The following is a 21,528-nucleotide window of genomic DNA, read 5'->3' on the forward strand; positions in this document are numbered from 1 at the left end:
TTAGTTGAAATACCTCAACATGTTTAAATACCCGAGTATTAGTATCAATGGCGTAGGAAGCGGAAGCGGGGGGGGGGGGGATGTGTCCCCCCCCCCCCCCCCCCTCACTTTGTAACAGCAGCGATGGTCTATATATATATATATAGCAGCGATGGTCTATATATATATAACGATCCATTCCGGTACCGTGTAGGTAGCGTGTCGGTAAAATGACGGAACCGAAATTTCGTTTCTCATGATTATTATATTGAGTACAACTATTCGACAAAAATAATATAAACAGTTTCCGATGGGTTCAAATGATACAAGTCACGGAACCAGAAAAAGTGTTTCTCGTGAAGTTTTAAATCTTATGGCCTGAGGTTAGTACAAAATTACATTCATCTTCTATTACCTGTAACACTTTTTATCTTCTAATAAGATAAGGTTAGGCTTGCAGGGCCGTAACTAGCGGGGGGGGGGGGGGGGGGGGGGCATTATAGAATCTTAAAGAAAATTCTCTTCTCAACTGTTTAAGGAGTTTTAGACTTAACTACTCAGTTGCCCCACCCCCCAAAAAAAATCCTAGCTACGGCCCTGGCTTGGCACACATTCTTGTTTTCAGTAATAAGTCTACACAAACCAGGTCGAACATACACGTGTAATTATAACATTATCACTAGTTTAGTCCAATGTTTTTTTGTTGTTTTTTTAATGTGATTATTTATGTTTTTGATACTTGAGATAATAAAATATATAATGAATAATTAGAATTTATTTTAAAAACATTTTGAGGTTCTACATTATCGATGAAACATTTTCATGGAATAAAATAACTGACTAAATTATTATTTATAATGCACTATAAAATTCTTATAAATGTACTTAATGTACTTGGAGGAAGAGGTGTGTGTGTGTGTGTGTGTGTGTGTGTGTGTGTGTGTGTGTGTGGAAATTACTGATCTTGCCGAGTGCTCAAAACTGAAAAGTTAAAAGGATATGGCATCCCTTTCAATCTAGGCTCAGTGACATTGTGTCTTCCTTTGTTATAAAAGATCCCTTGCTACTAATGGAAAAATATAGTGGGTCTTATCTGAAGAATATCTGTCGCAGTTATCAAATACATGACATCCAATAGCCGATGATTATTTAATGAATGTGCTCTTTAGCCTAGACTTGTGTGGTTAAACAAAACAAACCTTAACGTTTAACTATGTAGTGAGACCTTACGGCACAACGTCCTGCGCAGCACCAAGCCTCGATCTCAAACGTTTGGATATTAGAGTAAGTGGCGTCTGTTGCTTTTTGAAAAACATTCCTGGAACAAAATGGGTTGCGGTAACTGCGTATCAACATGTGTAATAGTAATAACCAGTGTCGTATTCTTGGTAAGTGAAATACTAATTTTGAAGTCAGAAAAGTTATTTAATTGAAGTTGCACCTGGCAGCTAACAATATTCGGAATGCGTTGTAGAGCCACCCACTCCCCGTCCACTCCATTGCTGGAGCAAATCTTAGTGGGTAAAGAGTCTTAATTTCGGCTGTAGCCCTAAGGTCGACGACCATGCCCCCCCCCCCCCCCCCCCAAATTCGGGCAAAACAGTGGGGAAAATTCGGGCAAATTTTATCTGGGTAAAATTTCGGGCAAATCAACCCCTCCAGCCCCCCTAAATCAAAGAGTCCCAATACGCCCATGTCGACGACAGTCACTTTTCGCACCCTTGTTTTGGTTTCGTACACAATAAATATAGCATATCTTACCGTAATTTCACTTGAAATCCATATTTCTTAGAAGGTACCGTTTTTAATCACAAGATTTTCTTCAAACACATTCAGGTGCAATGTTAGTAATGTTGTTAATAAAATAAATTCAATACAGGTGATGCGCCAGTTCGGATCACTTCAAACAAAATTGTGAATTCTGTCAATATGCGCGCGTATGACTTTAAAAGAAATTCTTGGTAATAAAGATAATCAACCATATAAATAAACAGTGATATAAAATGTAAATTTAGGTAAACATTTGGCACCAAAAGCAGTGTTGTTCGAGCTGGCGTACTTACGCCAGTTGCGGATCACTTTGTCCAGTTCCGGATCACTTTCGAAAAATTGAGGGTTACGCCTTCAAGAACACTATTTCCAACATGTTAGAACTTTCAGCATGTTCGTGGATCCTGCCAGACATATTTTATGATCATTTGCAACTCCATAGGGTTCCCACCCCCCTGATTACGCCCCTAATTAGCAATTTCTAAAATCGATTGAAAATCAACGATGGCGTCCCATGACGTCAGATATACTGGGCGTGTGTCAAAAGTAAAGGTGCGCGATCCTTATTATTTTCGTTGTGTACTTTCAACAAGTTGAATTATATTTGATTTCTGGCATTCTAGTATATAATAATAATAATTAATATTATTATTACTAATAATAAATAATTGTTTTCATTTATTATCGTATATATCAATAATAATAATAATAATAATAATATTATTATAATATAGATGACTTTTAAAAGTCACATTTTCTTTGTGAAAGGAACAAAGGCTTGAAAATAGAAAGAAATGACATATCAGTAAAATATCAACTTTGGGACTGTTTAGTATTTATCATAATACAGGGGCGGATTATGCTTTAGGTGGGGGGGGGGGGGGCCGAAATGATATGTAAATGTTTATAATTTGAAATTATAAATTATACAGGTTATCTACGTGGTGGGGGTGGGGTTTTTTTTTAGCCGGATATAATCCGCCCCTGTTTAAATATTAAAATTAAGCAAATAATTTTGAAGCAGGACGGTTAGACCCCTAGTTAATAATGATAAATATTAATATAGTGACACACACTAAACAGTCACAAAAGTGGATTATTAATTATTATTTTTGACGTGTTGTTCCATTTGCCCTTTTCTGGTTAGTCTCCCACCCCCCGCAAAATAATTCCTGGATCTACTCCTGAATACAGAATTATTTTCTACGACGGCCTAAAGGCTAGGGCTAACTCAGATTGACCGTGTGAATACACAGATCAGTGGCCGACTGACTCTCCTGCATCAGAATGCGATTGTGTAAAACAAAAATTCCACTGAAAAAAATAATCCAAAGTGGTACAGACTGTTTAAATGCGAATTATAATTAAGCCGAATAAGATATTTTCACTTCGTTGACAAAACCAAATAGAGGACCCCTTCCCCCTCTTTCCCAAAGTCGAGCAGTCGAGTAGTCGAGTATGCGAAAAGCACGTGCAATGGCACATGCGAAACAGACCACTGGCGGTGGCATGGTTTTATAAAGGTCCTCATGTCAAACTTGTGCCGATTCTTTTCTTTGTACAGTAAAAAATGTGGGTTTTTTGTGTGTTTTTTCAATCAATCAATCAAGCAAGCAATGGGGTGGACGGCTATCACACTGAGGGGGATGGGCAACATTACTGAATACTCTTATGGGGCAAATACAAGACACGTGTGCAGCGATTTTAGCGATTCTAGACTGGCGATCTAACAGGTCATACGGGCTCCTATTTTTGTAGGGGGCAGGGCAGACTGATTTCTGCCCGAATTAAACGAAAATGGAATTTTTAAAAACTACATTTTATTTATATTAGCCATATTTGTGAATGACTGCGGCTGGTATTTGTACGAATGGCTAATTACATGTAGGCCTACAAATATAACGTGAGAGACAAGTGGACGAACACCTAAAATCGTAGTTTCAGTTTATAAAATACGTGTCTTTACATTATATACATATTGTCATTACCTGTAGAAAACAAAAATAATACAAAAAAAATAGGTGGAACTACAACGATTAATATAATATTTTGTAGAGGATGACTGGCCATGGGACGAACAGTCTAGGGCTACTATGACATGGGCCCCGACACATACAGAGTCGAATTATTATGAACTAGTGGTTAAAATGACGAATCAAGAGAGGTTTAAGAAGAAAAAAATAATAATAATAATAATAATAATAATAATAATTATTATTATTATTATTATTATCATCATCATTATTGTTATAAAGAAAGGGGGAAAAGTGGGAGACAAAAATTCCACCGTGTTCAACGTTTTTGAGTCTTGAGATAAACCCTGCGTTCATCGCCCCATCTAGCGGCAGTTACAACGTAAATACTTCCGTTTTGTGAGTGATCCGCAACTGGCGTATCAAGTGTGTCCCCTTTGATGAGTTACAGTAAGTCGTTTGCAGCATCACTTTCCATAAAACTAGTCATGCACAATCTATATATGTTTCCCCTACTCGTACTATAAAATTTCAAAGGATATAAAAAGAAAAACATCAAAAACTTCATCTCTTTTTAAACGTCTTCTTTTTTTCATGTCGTCTGCTCGTGTAAAGTTTTAGTAGTGGTTATGTATCGCCGTCCAAAATAAAACCAAGACTATATACTGTTACAGTTGTTTTACGTACAATTTCAAGAAACATGTATTATTTGTTTGTTATAATATTTGTTTAATAAAATTTAAATAGAAATGACTAAATATTGAATATACCGACAGACTGATCGGTAACTACAGGTGATCCGGAAGTGATCCGGAACTGGCGCATCACCTGTAGTAATCTTACATTGGATTTTTTCCAGCATTCTTAAAACTGAAACGTCATGTACCCAGTTTGTTATTGTAAGGAGATGCAAAGTGACGTCATTGGTACTGATAATAATTGAGTGTTTGTAATAAAAAACGGTAACAGCATTTAATAAAGTTTTAATTTGTAAAACGCCACGTTCCATTCTTCCGGGGCGTTCAAATATTACGTAACGCTATTTTTGTCAAAATCAGACACCCACCCACCCCCTTGTAACGCCCCGTAACGCTAGACCATACACCCCCTAAAATAAGTAACGCTCGCAGATACTCCCCTCCTCCAACCCCCCCCCCCCCCCCCAACACAGACAAAGCAACGTGGCAATGTTTATTTATAACCATGTGTACCACGATGACGTCATTAAATTGACGTATAGCTGTACGATGGAGAAAAAAACAGCTGGCTTTCACTTGCACCATTTTAATTGATCACCATTATGGTTGAGAAAGAAATTGTTTGGGTTTACATTTACCTCTAAAAACCCTCATTATATATTTTTGTCATGGCATGACACGTCTAAAAGAAAACGAAATTGTGTTACGTAACGCTGTTCATACCACCCCCCCCCCCCCACACACACACACACATTTTAACGCCACATAACGCCTGGACTTACACCCCCACCCCCCTAAGCGTTACGTAATATTTGAATGGCCCCTTCGCCGTTTACTTCCGGGTTCTATTCAGTGTTTGTTATCGTGATTTAATATGAAGATATACGTCTTTAAAACCACAAATTATTCAACCAAATTTGTCAACATAATTATTTTTAATAAATTATTTCAATGAAAATAAACAACAAAACAAAACAACAACAAAACAACAAAACAAAACCAAACCAAACCAACCCAAACAAAATTATTAAAGTTACAGTCTCTGGATACCATATTATAACATCATGTACAAATATGAAATACAAGCTCAAATGCACTTTGAAAAAAATCGTGTGTGTTCGCTATGAACAGAGATCGTCAAAAGTATACGCTTGATTCGTCGGCTGTGCCGCCATAGCTCGGCAAAGCACAAACGACAACCTGTTGTCAGTTTCAGTTAACACATGCGTTTGCCGATTTCAAATTGTAGGGTTCGTCTCAAAGAATTTAAAAGAGAAATCTTGCGCTGTACGAAGCGTTCGGTTGAGGATACGGTACTAGAGTCTTTCGTTAAAAACGGTTTGATCTTGACAACGTATTATCGACAATCGTACCTTCCTATTTCAGAATTAATATTTTATAAAGTGTTAGTAGAACTTTCAAAGTTTAGTTTGTATACTAGTAACACATTAATCATGTATATATTTTTTAAATAAAATATACTAAAGTAGACAATGAACGTTTTCACTTCTTAATTTTACGTGTTAAAATCGACAAGTTCAAATAAATATTCTTTCGTTTGGAAAGGGTAAAGTTGGGGGGGGGGGGGGGGGGGTAACGACATCAAAGTTAGAGCATATTGATTTAATAATCATCCGACGCCATACAACCGTAAATAAAATGTGTTGAGTGCGTCGTTAAATAAAACATATCCTATCCTTCCTTCCATCTGCTGTTGGATTTCTAACATTTGGTAATTTTGACATAATCTTAGAGAGGAATCAGGTGCATGTGCATGGGGGAGGGTATTTGAGGTCGAAACCCTTACTTGCCCAAGCTTATAAAAAATTTAAATGTATTTTCTGGGGGAGCATGGCCCCATATAAACTTCGCTCAAAACAGTCTATAACCCCAAAACCGCTGAAATCCCTGCACACGCGCCTTGGAAACACCCTACATTTTGTTTTAGCAAGGGATCGTTTAAATATGTACCATCCCACAAACAGGATAATATCACAAACCATGGTCTTTTATATACCCGCTGATGGGGATCGATCCTAGACTGACCGCGCATTAAAAAAAAAAACCTTTTTAGGTCTAAGTAATGAATAAAAAATAACATATAGTCTTGAAAAATGTTACGTAACTCGAACACGGTACCCTCTTCCTCTACCCCTAGAGCGTTACGTAATTAGTAACACCCCCTTACATGTAACGCATATGCCAACAGCTGGCAACTGTCAAAATTTCAAGGCAAATCCCCCACCTACCGACCCCTGGAAAGGCGTTGTACCATACCTCTATGGATATAAATATGTTTGGCAGATATGAGACGACCCCTCAATCAAGACAATTAAATTTGTACAAAAATTGCGAAATCTCACGTGATCTCTTGTTGGGGAATTCCACACTTGTGATAAGCCAATGAAAACCGAGATCGGTAGGAGCCCGTCAAAAGTGTCCCACTTTCGAAATACTGGCTTTGTTTTTTACCTGGATTAACCAGCGTAGTGAAACCAATGCGGAGTGCGGCGTCATATATTCACCAAACGTAATTGGATTTTCTGTTCTATATGCTTAAATAATAAAACTATTCTAGATACTGCCGCTTTAAAGTTATGGTTGGTGACACAAATAAATATTATACATATATATTCAATGTAAAATAAAAAATTAAAAAATTATGTATGTATACATATAATAAAATAAAATAAAATCAATAACATACATATAGTCACAGAAATAAATATTAAATTTTCAAATGATGAAAAATAAATAATTAAAATATTAAATATACTGGTTTTTGTTGTTAATTCTCTTTTTCTTTTTTACATGTAAGTAGAAATATAACCATGCTTTTTCATGCACATTTACATGAAATTAGAAATGATAGTGGTATTGTTTTGCAATATTTATAATTTGTTAATGTAAATAATTTAATTTATGTGTACAAAATGACATAAAATCTGATAGGAATTCTGATTTCACCGAGCCTGTTTTAACATATATGTATTTGACATACCGGTATCTAAATATTCTACTTTTCAGTACTTACATCAAGAAAAGTCCACTGTAAATTATCTTAATCATGGTTCATACACTTATGTACCAAGCATATTCATGACTTTCCATGATTTCCACTGATAATGAAATTAACAGCAATTGAAAACTGCTTTAATGAGCACACCACATCTTCACTATTCTATGTCTATATTGTATGGTATTTATATGTCTCGAACAATTTTTCTTTTTCTTCAAATTGAGGATTAGGGGCTGCGAAAGAGGTGGTCTCCTCTCTTTTTTCCTGTTTCTGTGCTCAAAAGGCTGTATATGCCATAGGCCCTTCCGGTATGTTAGCATCTGATATTTAAACTTAGAAATTCTGGGTGAGCATGCCTCCGAACCACCCGCATCCCCACTTTCAAATAAACTCCGCTGGCCCTGTACAGAATTTAAAAAAAAGTGTGTTGTTTCTAAAACACTTTTTTTCTTTTAGTTGTGAAATTATTGATTAAAAATAATAAAGTAGTTAATTAATAATCGACAGCAAACATGATCAATGCCATGGTGTAGGACGAACCCACCAAAACCCTCCCCCTCACCAAAAAGGAGTGAACAAAACACACAAATAAACAAATGTCCACATAGCATATATAAAATGAAGAAAATATAATATTTCAACCAGATTTTATTCAAATAATATATAAATAATTAAATTTTTAAAACCGAGAATGGATAGGTTTTTGGCAGTGACATACAAACATCTTAGTCCTGGCTCTGGCGGGGGGAGGGGGGGGGGGGGAGTTCGCATACATTTCTCTTTTAGAGAGTTAACTTACATTTTGTTGTTCTATATACCAAGGTCTTCAGAAGACGTTTGGGTAACTCTTCCAGGTTAAGTACGTTTTCTCAGCAGAGCACATTTATGATTTTTGGTTGGCCGCGAACAGGCTAAAATGACGATATTAGAGTTTCATGCAATTAACAATTATTTGACACCCATAGATGATTCATTTTGATTTATTTCGATTGTTTGGGTGTTACTGATTATATTTTAGCATTATTCATTGCCATAAACCTGGGTTGGGGGTACACAATGACCTTATTTTATATATTTTTACTCGGAAATCGCTTTAGATTTGAAAGTAGCTCAACGTCTAATGGCTTCTCAGTCAACCAATACTGTAAGCAGACTTCCACAAATTGGTTTCAGTGATTCAACAATTTCAGGGTCTAGATGGCTCTGCAAGGCATGCATGGTGGTGTGGGCATTATAGAACGCACGCTGGATATGAGGCAGAATACCGTTACTGGTCGGGGGCAGGTTGTCGAGAAAGCTGCCTTTACTGAAATCTAAAACCGGCATGGAGGGCACAGAAACATGTGATATAACATTTGTGGTATCTTAGCACCGTGACCAAATAATGCTCAGCATTGCGAATCGTGGCTGTAGAAAGGACTGAATATCTTTTCTTGTTACCTGGTAGAGTACAATGGAGTATTGCCGAGATTCAGAAGTATTTCCACGAAGATGACGACAGATTAGTTTCTCCAGAAGACAGAAGAAGTTTGTTGTTGTTTGAACGCCAGAACGTCTGTTTTGGTAGAGGTGTTCCTGGTTCGATGGAACTGTGTTCAGTTGGTACCGTACAGTATTGGTGCGCTTCCTTCTCTCATTGTCCTTTACTGACGGGTCATCCAAGTACATGTCGAACACATAGTCACATCGGCCAAACTAACGATAAACCCCTCGTGGTGCTTCTACAACGAATTTATCTTGCCGACATGTTTAATTACAAGATTTTCTTCAAATACATCCAAGTGCATTAATAATTAGTGAGACAGAAATCTTGAAAAAAACCCATTACAATGACACAGATTCCACATACTAGATGATAACTATGTCACCTATATCGACTTCGCTGAGATCGCATAGGGTAAAAAGCATGCACTTTTGTGCCAGCTGCCAATTTGCCTTTTTTATGGAATACTGCCATTTTGACTGTCTGGAAGTCGTAATCTAGTTTAACATACCAAATGACCTAAATATTCCAGGTTGTAAAATCATAATTATATAACACTTATATGTTTCGGCTGTGAGTTTGCTTATTGTAGTCTATAGCACTTCCCAGCACTGATAAAAGTGTCTTACCTAGTCGCTTAGGTTAAATATTAGGATGTATCAAGTCCGTATATCATTAAAGATTCTGGATTTTGTTTTAGAAGCTGTGTAACTGTCCGTTGTTGGTTACATACACGTTCTTCACTTACCTGTACATCATAAAGACTTTCTGTCTGTATCTTGTTAGGGCAAGATGGAATGTCATTCTTCAAGAAATCTGATTTAGTTTCATCTTTCTGTAGATCAATAATCACTAAAATTGTTGATGAAAAATACACCGGTATATGTGCAAAGAATTTTGGGTCTACTAAAGTATAATTTCATTAAAGTCCGAACCAAATTGTTATCAACTACGATAAATTACTCTCCTACATTTAATTACTGTTACATTTCCCCCAAATTTTGTCCAGACACAAGTTGTGAAAAAAACATTACAGTGACACAGATTCCACATATGAGACTGTAACGATGTCACCAGTATCGACTTCGCTGAGATAGCATAGGGCAAAATACATGCAGTTTTCTGCCGTCTGCCATTTTGCTTTTTTATGGAATACTCTTCAAGAGGGGTGAAAGCCTCCAAAGTATGTGACATAATTAATATAAAATCAATGATCTCTAGTGGTATCTTTAAACAAACAAATATTAATAAATAAAAAATAATAATATAATGTCATCACGTTTGCTTTTATATCATCACATGTTATAACATTGTTAGATTAAGTCATATCCTTTCACCCCTCTTGCCCCTGCGCGTGCTGTAACCTCACCGTGGTGCAGGGGTGTAACATTCTCTTTGAGAATGGCCAATACAGCACAATTGAAATTTTGAGTAAAAGTCAGTATCTATCTGTGATATTTGTATTTTTGCACAGTTCTTTACACTGTTTTTATTTAAATCTTGAATTGTTATATTGATGTTGATCATCACTTTATTTGTTTGCATTACCACAGTTTGATACCCGGTGGCCGATATATTTTTCGTGCTGGGGTGTCGTTAAACATTCATTCATTCATTCACCCCTTTTGCAAAATATTCCATAAAAAGTCAAAATAGCAACCGGCACAAACTTACATGCTTTTTGCCCTGTGCGATCTCAGCGAAGTCGATATAGCTGACATAGTTATCATCTAGTATGTGGAATCCGTGTCATTGTAATGTTTTTTTTTCAAAATGTGAGTAAAATCTAACGAAAAATAATAGTAGGAGAGCAATTTATCGTAGTTGTTAACATTTTGGTTCGGACTTTAGGTTGACATGAAACGGAGTACTCTTTACAGTAATGTCTACATGAAGATCTAAAGTACCTACCATGTTAGTAACAACACATAGCCATTTTAACCGCAAATCGTGTTCACCTATTTCAACTGTTCATATCTACATATTATATTTATATCTGTGTAGGCCTATAGTGTTCAGGTCTGTACTGCCTGGACACCAAGAGCTTCCCACTCTGAATCAGGATTATATGGTGGTATTGCACCTTTAATCTTACCCAATATTATGTTACATACAGGAGGTGTTATGCACCAAGTTTGTACCATATTAATGAAACATGGTCCATCTGCTAAGGGACCAAACTGAGTCTGACCACTAAGATGAACGTTAGGTGCTAGGCTCTTCCTAACTACAAGTCCACTACAAGCAATATTCTTTAAAATAAGGATATGTACAGGGTGCCAGTACTTCAAAATAATACTGCTTCATTATAAGCTGAACTCCGCCTTGGTTCTGTATGTCTCCCATTATATCACCCATATACAACTGTGTTCAATTGGTAACGGTACCTGTACCATAGGTATGACAAGTTTAATTCTGGCCACATTCGTCTAGTCTCACTTCGTCGGCTTCCTCTTAAAATAAATTGTTTATGCTTCTAACAATAAACTTTTCTTATTATTTTATTGTGTTGATATCATTGTACAGGGTCGTACCTACCCTAAAGTAAGTGGGGTGGATTGTGTTGATATCATTGCACAAGGTCGTACCTACCCTAAAGTAAGTGGGTGGATTGTGTTGATATCATTGCACAAGGTCGTACCTACCCTAAAGTAAGTGGGTGGATTGTGTTGATATCATTGCACAAGGTCGTACCTACCCTAAAGTAAGTGGGTGGATTGTGTTGATATCATTGCACAAGGTCGTACCTACCCTAAAGTAAGTGGGGTGGATTGTGTTGATATCATTGCACAGGGTCGTACCTACCCTAAAGTAAGTGGGTGGATTGTGTTGATATCATTGCACAGGGTCGTACCTACCTTAAAGTAAGTGGGTGGATTGTGTTGATATCATTGCACAAGGTCGTACCTACCCTAAAGTAAGTGGGTGGATTGTGTTGATATCATTGCACAAGGTCGTACCTACCCTAAAGTAAGTGGGGTGGATTGTGTTGATATCATTGCACAGGGTCGTACCTACCCTAAAGTAAGTGGGGTGGATTGTGTTGATATCATTGCACAGGGTCGTACCTACCTTAAAGTAAGTGGGGTGGATTGTGTTGATATCATTGCACAAGGTCGTACCTACCCTAAAGTAAGTGGGTGGATTGTGTTGATATCATTGCACAGGGTCGTACCTACCCTAAAGTAAGTGGGTGGATTGTGTTGATATCATTGCACAGGGTCGTACCTACCCTAAAGTAAGTGGGGTGGATTGTGTTGATATCATTGCACAGGGTCGTACCTACCTTAAAGTAAGTGGGTGGATTGTGTTGATATCATTGCACAGGGTCGTACCTACCTTAAAGTAAGTGGGGTGGATTGTGTTGATATCATTGCACAGGGTCGTACCTACCTTAAAGTAAGTGGGGTGGATTGTGTTGATATCATTGCACAGGGTCGTACCTACCCTAAAGTAAGTGGGTGGATTGTGTTGATATCATTGCACAAGGTCGTACCTACCCTAAAGTAAGTGGGTGGATTGTGTTGATATCATTGCACAGGGTCGTACCTACCTTAAAGTAAGTGGGTGGATTGTGTTGATATCATTGCACAAGGTCGTACCTACCCTAAAGTAAGTGGGGTGGATTGTGTTGATATCATTGCACAGGGTCGTACCTACCTTAAAGTAAGTGGGTGGATTGTGTTGATATCATTGCACAAGGTCGTACCTACCCTAAAGTAAGTGGGGTGGATTGTGTTGATATCATTGCACAGGGTCGTACCTACCCTAAAGTAAGTGGGTGTGGATTGTGTTGATATCATTGCACAAGGTCGTACCTACCCTAAAGTAAGTGGGGTGGATTGTGTTGATATCATTGCACAGGGTCGTACCTACCCTAAAGTAAGTGGGTGGATTGTGTTGATATCATTGCACAGGGTCGTACCTACCCTAAAGTAAGTGGGTGGATTGTGTTGATATCATTGTACCTACCTTAAAGTAAGTGGGGTGGATCATTGCACAGGGTCGTACCTACCTTAAAGTAAGTGGGGTGGATTGTGTTGATATCATTGCACAGGGTCGTACCTACCCTAAAGTAAGTGGGGTGGATTGTGTTGATATCATTGCACAGGGTCGTACCTACCCTAAAGTAAGTGGGGTGGATTGTGTTGATATCATTGCACAGGGTCGTACCTACCCTAAAGTAAGTGGGTGGATTGTGTTGATATCATTGCACAGGGTCGTACCTACCCTAAAGTAAGTGGGTGGATTGTGTTGATATCATTGCACAGGGTCGTACCTACCCTAAAGTAAGTGGGGTGGATTGTGTTGATATCATTGCACAAGGTCGTACCTACCCTAAAGTAAGTGGGGTGGATTGTGTTGATATCATTGCACAGGGTCGTACCTACCTTAAAGTAAGTGGGTGGATTGTGTTGATATCATTGCACAGGGTCGTACCTACCTTAAAGTAAGTGGGTGGATTGTGTTGATATCATTGCACAGGGTCGTACCTACCCTAAAGTAAGTGGGTGGATTGTGTTGATATCATTGCACAGGGTCGTACCTACCCTAAAGTAAGTGGGTGGATTGTGTTGATATCATTGCACAAGGTCGTACCTACCCTAAAGTGGGGTGGATTGTGTTGATATCAGTGCACAAGGTCGTACCTACCCTAAAGTAAGTGGGGTGGCATTAGGAAAAGAATCAGACTACAGATACAAGGTTTCTGACAGAGGGTACGAACGATAAAATTGCGTACCCTACAATTAATGGATATATTAAAAAAAATATTTTTAGAAAGATTATAGTAAGAGAATTATTCTTTAAAATGTTTAACATTTGTGAAATACACTATCCAATTTCAAACGATTTCAAGATCATAACTACCTAATAAGGGTAGTTATGATCTGTTTTGTTTTTATTAAGTACCCTCAGATTATGTTCTGGCAGAAAGCCTGAGGTAGACAAAAAAACCTCTTTTAATATAAACATGGTACTTGGTTTTTGTACTTTCAGGGTTTGCAACAGCCACCTTAAATATCAATGGTCAATACAAATAATTGGATGGTGTGAAATTTGTGTGTACTAACTAAAATATCTAATTTTGATAATTTCTGCGTCAACTTCCTTCCTATTCCTGGAAATATACACTTCCATTAAAACCTATATGGCTTCATATATGACAAATATTCATATCATGTGTTTCTGCCAGAAAGAAATTTTTGGGTATGGCGTTATGAAATTGAATATTTACAATGTGTGTAGGCGGTATGGAGGACCTCCCCCAGAAAGAAAATGGATTAGGTTTAGGGTTAAGGTTAAGAAAATCATACAGTAATGATAAGAGTAATTAATTTTGTCAGAAGGTCAACTTAAAAAAATTAAATATGCAAACAAATCTGGGTATGGCGCCATACCCATTTTACCCTCTGGCAGAAACCCTGATATCACATTGTAATATGAATTATAGTCTATGATACTGTAAAATTTTAAGTCGACAAAACAAATGTTTTTATTTATGAAGAAAATTGTAAGTTTTAATCAAATGTAGCCTACTTTTCTTCATTCGAAACCGCTAAAGAATGTTTGCACGTTTAGGTCTGTAAAAATGTCAAATTATTTATCTTTATAATTAAATACACATTATGTATTTATTTAAATAAAATGTATAAATGTGTAAGTAGTTTAAACCATCGTCGTAATTCAATATAATTTAACAGGAAAAACGAATATCCTTACAATAACATTTTTGTTCTTATTTTTGTTTTTAACTTTATACTACTAAAAACTTGTACTCTTATCTTGGTTTTAAATATCCAATCAAATGTTTAAAATGTGCGTGCGATAGGTGTCCTATAGTATATTACGGATTTTCAAAGGTTGTAGACGAAAATAGGTTGCTGACGTACATTGTAATCAGGTTACAGAACGATAAAAATACATTTACGTCTGTAATAAAGTTAGCACACCTCGGAAACTTTGGGACTTTTGATATGTTATTACTATAGATATTCTGCAACTATCCTGAAAATGTTTGACCTAAAGTTGAAAATGGCCAAGAACGTCGCGTGAAAACAGCGCTCCAATCAGTCGACAAGCGATAGTAGATTAGATGTTTAACGACACCCCAGCACGAAAAAAACATCGGCTGTTGGGTGTCAAACTATGGTAAATGCAAACCTTAAGTCACGAGCAACATCGATATAAAAATGCAACAGTTAAATAAAAACACAGTGTAAAGAACTGCAAACAATACAAATATCACAGATAGGTAATATTAAAATTTAGAATAAAAGTCAGTATCACGTAGAACTGGTAATATAAGTTCTGGATGGAATCGAAATGATTCCATCACATTTCTTTGACCAAATATATCTTCCAGTTTTTGTCAGATCTTTACACTCCACCAACAGTGGTGACACTGAGGTGGAGGCTCCTTCTTCAAGATAAATGGATGGGTCAAGTATGTATGACCGATACGAACACGACACAAGGCTTATTTCATCCTTCCTGCACTGCCTATAGGAGGACTGCCACTCCCAAGACTGGCTTGATAGCATGACGCTTGTTCGCAACCGCACCGTAATCATTTTGTCATGTCGAAAAGATAAATCGGTTGATACTATGTTTAAAACCAATGTAAGGCACACCAACCCTGGCATGAGGCAAAACCAAAGTAGACTTGGCAGCTGAATCTGCCTTTTCATCACTCCAGATGCCAATATGGCTGGACACCCAATAAAATAAATATCTTTATGGACAATGGATAAAAAGACGCACTTCGTATCACCAACCAATTAAAGGATGATCCAGCTACAGTCGACGAGCGATTCCAACAGAAAACGAGACGTTTTCCCTTCAAAGATTTGTCCGCGCGGTTTTGGTATGAACGGTATAAAGGGGAAATGATACTATTCGGTAAAAATTAAAAAGTCATTACATCTTCTTGAAATTTTCAAATATTATAAAGATATCCGTATATTACTCGGACGTCCAAAAAATAATCATAGGTCACCGGACAAACTTTTGATCCACGGGCCATAAAGTGAATAGGTGTATGAATCACTATGAGGTTTCCTTTTTGCGTGTGTAGTCGATTTAATCATGTTTTATATCCATTTATATCATATTTAATTAAAACTTTTCTGTAATGCAACAAAGAGAACATTAGTTGTGCTGCTTACAATGACATCCAGCAGACACACAAGTAGCGGCTAACGTACATATCTTCACTACTAACACGAAGTTTTAAATACATTGGAACGAAAGGAAAAAGTGATTTTAAAAATCATTTACTGTCTATTTACTTTACAATTGTATACATGATCTAAAAGTTTTTACACCTTTATAATTTTTGCACAGATAGTAATACTGGACGAGTAAATCAATATGAGATAATAAAAATGTACTGTCACCGATGAAACTAGTTTACAGTCATAGCTTGAAATACCCCATACATTGATAAAAATTAATGAAACTTCCACCATAAATCGTTTGAGCACTTTGTTTTAAAAACAACTTCATTGGAGTAATCATCGATGTCTTTAAAAACACAAAAGGTACAAATAACATTATTTTTTATTAAAAGAATTCAGGGTCTGGGCGGAGGTTGTGTGTGTGTGTGTGTGTGTGTGTGTGTGTGTGTGTGTGTGTGGTGGGATGTGTCGATATTCCCACATATCTGTATATACCGATACTAATTTCATAAAATGAACTGCCTGTCAAAATTCCAATCTGCCATGTGATTAAGAAGCCGAAATAAGAACAATTGGTATTTTGTCATGGCTGCAAAATTTAAATTCAACCAGCCTGCCAGACTTCTTGGATCCATCATTTTTTTAATTTAGTAGACCAAAATACCACTTTATACGAAATTTCACACTTTCTGCCACAAATGAACATGTTTTTGGGTGTTGTTTTTTTTTGCATATCTATACAAAAATACAAATAAATAGAATTTTGGAAGATTGACAAACCAGTCGTGAAAAATCTTTTCTACTCACATGTAAACAGTTTTAAGAACATAGATGTTTTTTTGGTTTTTTCAAAAAGCAAACCGATTGCTTTAAAATAAATATATCTCGCCTGTAAATCCATGTGCTTATGTAATGTTTATGCGATATCGCCAACTATCACTGTCCGTAATAATAAACCTTGTTGCGAAACTTCTCTACTTTCAATAACAGACTGATAGTACGTATTTGACTGTCATTTTCTGATATTGAAGGCATATTGTCACAGACCACTGACCTATTTAATGGTCTAACAAAGTATTACCTGAACAAAAATAATTTCATTTGTCCCTAAATGTACTTTATTCAACCATCTTCATAACCACCATACTCCATTTATTAATGATATTTTGTAAAAATAACTGAATTATGGCAATGGTCCATAATTCCAAAAATAAAATTGCCGAGAGGGTTGACATGGATTTCACTCTATCATGGTTCGGTTAAGGTGATGCAATAGCTAGATTTGGTTTTCAACAATTAATGTAATGTTTATTTATTATCCATTTTTAGAGAAATAAGGTCCTTAAATCCGTGACAGTATGCATTTGATATATAATAAATAGAGAAGTAAATAAATACCTGTTACTTTGTTTATTGAAGGTGTTGGCTGCAGCGAATATTGGTCTTGGAGCTTGGATTGTCATAACAACTTCAATCACTTCTCCACTGATTCGTTTATCCGACAACGCTTCCTTTCTTGAGATAGCGGCCTATCTGACCATAGGTTGCGGCGTTTTCCTGTTTGTAGTGTCTATTATGGGATGCTGTACTGCTACATGTGTCACAGAATCCAGAGGCTGTTTCTATTCAGTAAGTTATAATGTTCTTAATTAGTTGGAACTTTAAATATTGTTTGTGTTTTTTGTTGATCAAAATGATGCTTTATTAGATCTCGCAGTATAAGCGAAACTATCACTCTCGGTCCCCGCCACCTCACCCCCACCTCTAATTTTTACCTCTCCTTAGCATGTGAATTTATATGGTATCAGTATGGTAATATCTTAAATGACTCCCCATAATCAATTCCCTAATTTAGTTTACACGTTGAGGTTTGCGCTATAAATATATATAAAAAAATATTATTATAAGCCCAGGCCGTACGCAGGGGCGGAGGGGGGGGGGGTGCGAGGGGTGCGTACGTACCTCCCATAGTCTGCCGAGGTCCGTCCGTGGATGTGTAAAAAATATATTTGACATATTTTGAGGCAAAGAAACGTTTCACAATACTTCTCAGAATGCAGGAAAATGCATCTCCTGCATACTAGATTTAAAAACATTTCGGAGGGGCATGCCCCCGGACCCTCCTAGCAACTCCGGCCCTTTCGGCAGTCGATTACGCACCCCCTCATATATATTTCTGCGTACGGGCCTGTAAGCGGCCAAGTGTTTAACAGTTATTAACCACCAGTAACAAATAAGGACTTGAATAACCTAGAAAAATATTTAATGCAAGCCAATACAATTAGAGATCAGTTAATGCAGGATGATAGTTAATGTAATAAATGTAACTTATATCACTTTATCTGTCCATAATTATATATAAACCACGCCCACCATTGTTTTGCACGTGTGTATTGTAGACCTATGTTTTATATTTATGTTATGTATTCAGCTGATGAATGTAAAACTCGAGGCAAATCAAGAACTTTAGCTTGAACTATTTTAATAGTGTTGTAAACTACCACAAGAACTATCACCTGAGCAAAAGTGTATTTGACTCCTTGTGCTCAGCTGATAATGCTGGAGTATGGATGATTTGGTGAGGAGAATGTCTGTCATATTTTATGTATTTAGCCTCACGGGTCCATAAGCGTACAAGACGGGGGATGGGGGTGGAGGGTCGAGCAAATCCTCAAATTCGGGCAAAAACCATAGAGAGTTTCGGGCAAAATGTGCAAACCTGAAGCCTTTTTCCCAAGTATTTCTATTATTATGCCCGCACAATGAGTTGTGATCCATGTAAACCATATAGTGATTCGTTTCAACCCTATATAGCTGCTTTGGAGTAATTCTAATATGAAAACAAGCGTTACGCCTATGCACGAGACAAATGTTTCACTTTTTGACCAATGAAAAGACGACGTAAAAGCACAAGACTGTAACTCTATGTGAACGTAAAGTTCGTGACAGTTGTAAATAAACTAGATCAGCACATATCTTTTCCCATCATACACGGAGAAATCACTGTTAGCTAACTGGTGACCGAAAAGTCCAAGTAACAGTTTGCTCAGCTGTGGGGCGTAGTGCACTCAACTGATGCGTGGTCAGCCTAGGATCGATTCCCGTTTGTGAGCCCATCGGGATATTTCTCGCTCCAGCCAGTGCACCACGACTGGTATACCAAATGCCGCGATATGTGCCATCATGTTTGTGGGATGGTGTTTATAACAAAACGGTAATTTATTACCAGTATTGTTACACTTTTGACGTCACACGATGACGTCACCAATTGGCGCACAACCTTACAGCAACGTCAAGGAAACGAGATGAGTGATATAAATAGGATATTAAACTCGTTACCATTTCGTATCATGTTTATGTCCCGAGTGAAATAATTTTCATTGTCACTCACTGAAGCTCGTCACAACTGAAAATTATTTCACTCGGGACATAAACATGACACCACTGGCTGCCCTAGAAAATCCATATGGTGGGGGGTCACTGACATGAGGTGGAATGTCAAGGGAACTTTGGAGGAGGTTTGGATGGGGATCGTAAAACAAAAAATGAAAATTAATATATAATAAAATTATAACTATCGCAAAATTTAGGGGGGCGGGGGCGGTCGGGCCCCTGCCCCCCCCCCCCCCCCCCAGATCCGCCTCTGGATACGAAATGGAAACTCGTTTAATATCTTATAAATATGACCAGGGCCGTACCTTACTTAGCACAGTACAGAGTCCAATGGGCAGTTGACAAAACATTGGTTGATTCCATGAAGCTCTGTCAAGTGTCTTTACTGGAGATTTCATCCCAATAAAAGATCCCTTGCTACTAATGGAAAAATGTAGTGGATTTCCTAAGACTATGTGCCAAATGTTTGATATCCAAAGTTGATGATTAATTAAAAAAATCAATGTGCTCTATTATTGTAGTTAAACAAAACAAACACTAAGCTGATACTTCAGCCTTTGGTGTGCATCCCACTTCAACTACATGTCCTGCTAGACGGCCTTCCAAAATAAACGTCCGAAATGCTCAATTTAGAAGAATGAACATGCTTGTGGACGGTTGCCATCTAAGGTGTCTGGATGAGCTAGCTATAAACGTATAGTATCTGATTAAATCAAAACAAAGGAATCTGGCTAAAACATTTAACTTTTTTCCCCGCTATATTGATGATCTTATATCATTCAATAATATCAGGGTTACAGATTACTTTCCATTGGTTTACCCACAAGTTAGCAATCGATTTTCGACGTCGATCTATGCAAAGAGATTCAAAGCAACACTGGTCTCCAAACTAAGCTGCATGACAAAAGAGATGACTTCAAGTTTCCAATAATCAATTTTCCCTTTAATGCCTTGATTAAAGACATAACCACAATCTTATTATATAATATTATTTAGTTACAGTCTTCTGTTAATATTTACACACTTTTTACACACTACTCATATTCAAATCACTGGGATATACTTCATGTACAGGTGAACCACCCTTTATATATACAAGTATTTACATTATGTACAGGTGCACACACCCATAATCCCGTACGTTTTGTATATACCCTGGCAGCAGCTACACATTTACCTACACCAGGGGGACACATGGGGACATACTGACTGCCCTCACGCATGAGTATGTGTCCCTTCAGTGCCATAACGGTATACGAACGTGGCTGCAGCTACACATTTACCTACACCAGGGGGACACATGGGGACATACTGACTGCCCTCACGCATGAGTATGTGGCCCTTCAGTGCCATAACGGTATACGAACGTGGCTGGCTGCTTATAACCCTCTAGGGCCCCGTTCCACGAAGCGATCTTAACACTACTATCGCCGTAAATACCTACCATCGCGACCTTAATTTTCTTCTACGATCGGTAGCCCGTACCACGACGCGGCGTAGCTTACTATCGCCGTAAATACCTACCATCGCGACCTTAATTTTCTTCTACGATCGGTAGCCCGTACCATGACGCGGCGTAGCTTACTATCGCCGTAAATACCTACCATCGCGACCTTGATTTTCTTCTACGATCGGTAGCCCGTACCACGACGCGGCGTAGCTTACTATCGCCGTAAATACCTACCATCGCGACCTTGATTTTCTTCTACGATCGGTAGCCCGTACCACGACGCGGCGTAGCTTACTATCGCCGTAAATACCTACCATCGCGACCTTGATTTTCTTCTACGATCGGTAGCCCGTACCACGACACGGCGTAGCTTACTATCGCCGTAAATACCTACCATCGCGACCTTGATTTTCTTCTACGATCGGTAGCCCGTACCACGACGCGGCGTAGCTTACTATCGCCGTAAATACCTACCATCGCGACCTTGATTTTCTTCTACGATCGGTAGCCCGTTCCACGACGCGGCGTAGCTTACTATCGCCGTAAATACCTACCATCGCGACCTTGATTTTCTTCTACGATCGG

General features: G+C 37.8%; 1 protein-coding gene across 1 annotated transcript in view; it reads left to right on the top strand.

The window, feature by feature from the left end:
• Positions 1-1,253: 1,253 nt before the first annotated feature.
• Positions 1,254-21,528, top strand: part of LOC121383115 (tetraspanin-18-like) — a 66,068-nt gene continuing 45,793 nt past the window's right edge. The window contains exons 1-2 of the mRNA XM_041512906.1: positions 1,254-1,367; positions 17,520-17,729. Coding sequence (XP_041368840.1) covers positions 1,308-1,367; positions 17,520-17,729 — 270 coding nt within the window. The 5' untranslated portion in view covers positions 1,254-1,307. The remainder of the gene's footprint in view (positions 1,368-17,519; positions 17,730-21,528) is intronic.

The sequence above is a fragment of the Gigantopelta aegis genome, chromosome 10 (genome assembly GCF_016097555.1).
Source record: "Gigantopelta aegis isolate Gae_Host chromosome 10, Gae_host_genome, whole genome shotgun sequence".
Classification (NCBI taxonomy): domain Eukaryota; kingdom Metazoa; phylum Mollusca; class Gastropoda; order Neomphalida; family Peltospiridae; genus Gigantopelta; species Gigantopelta aegis.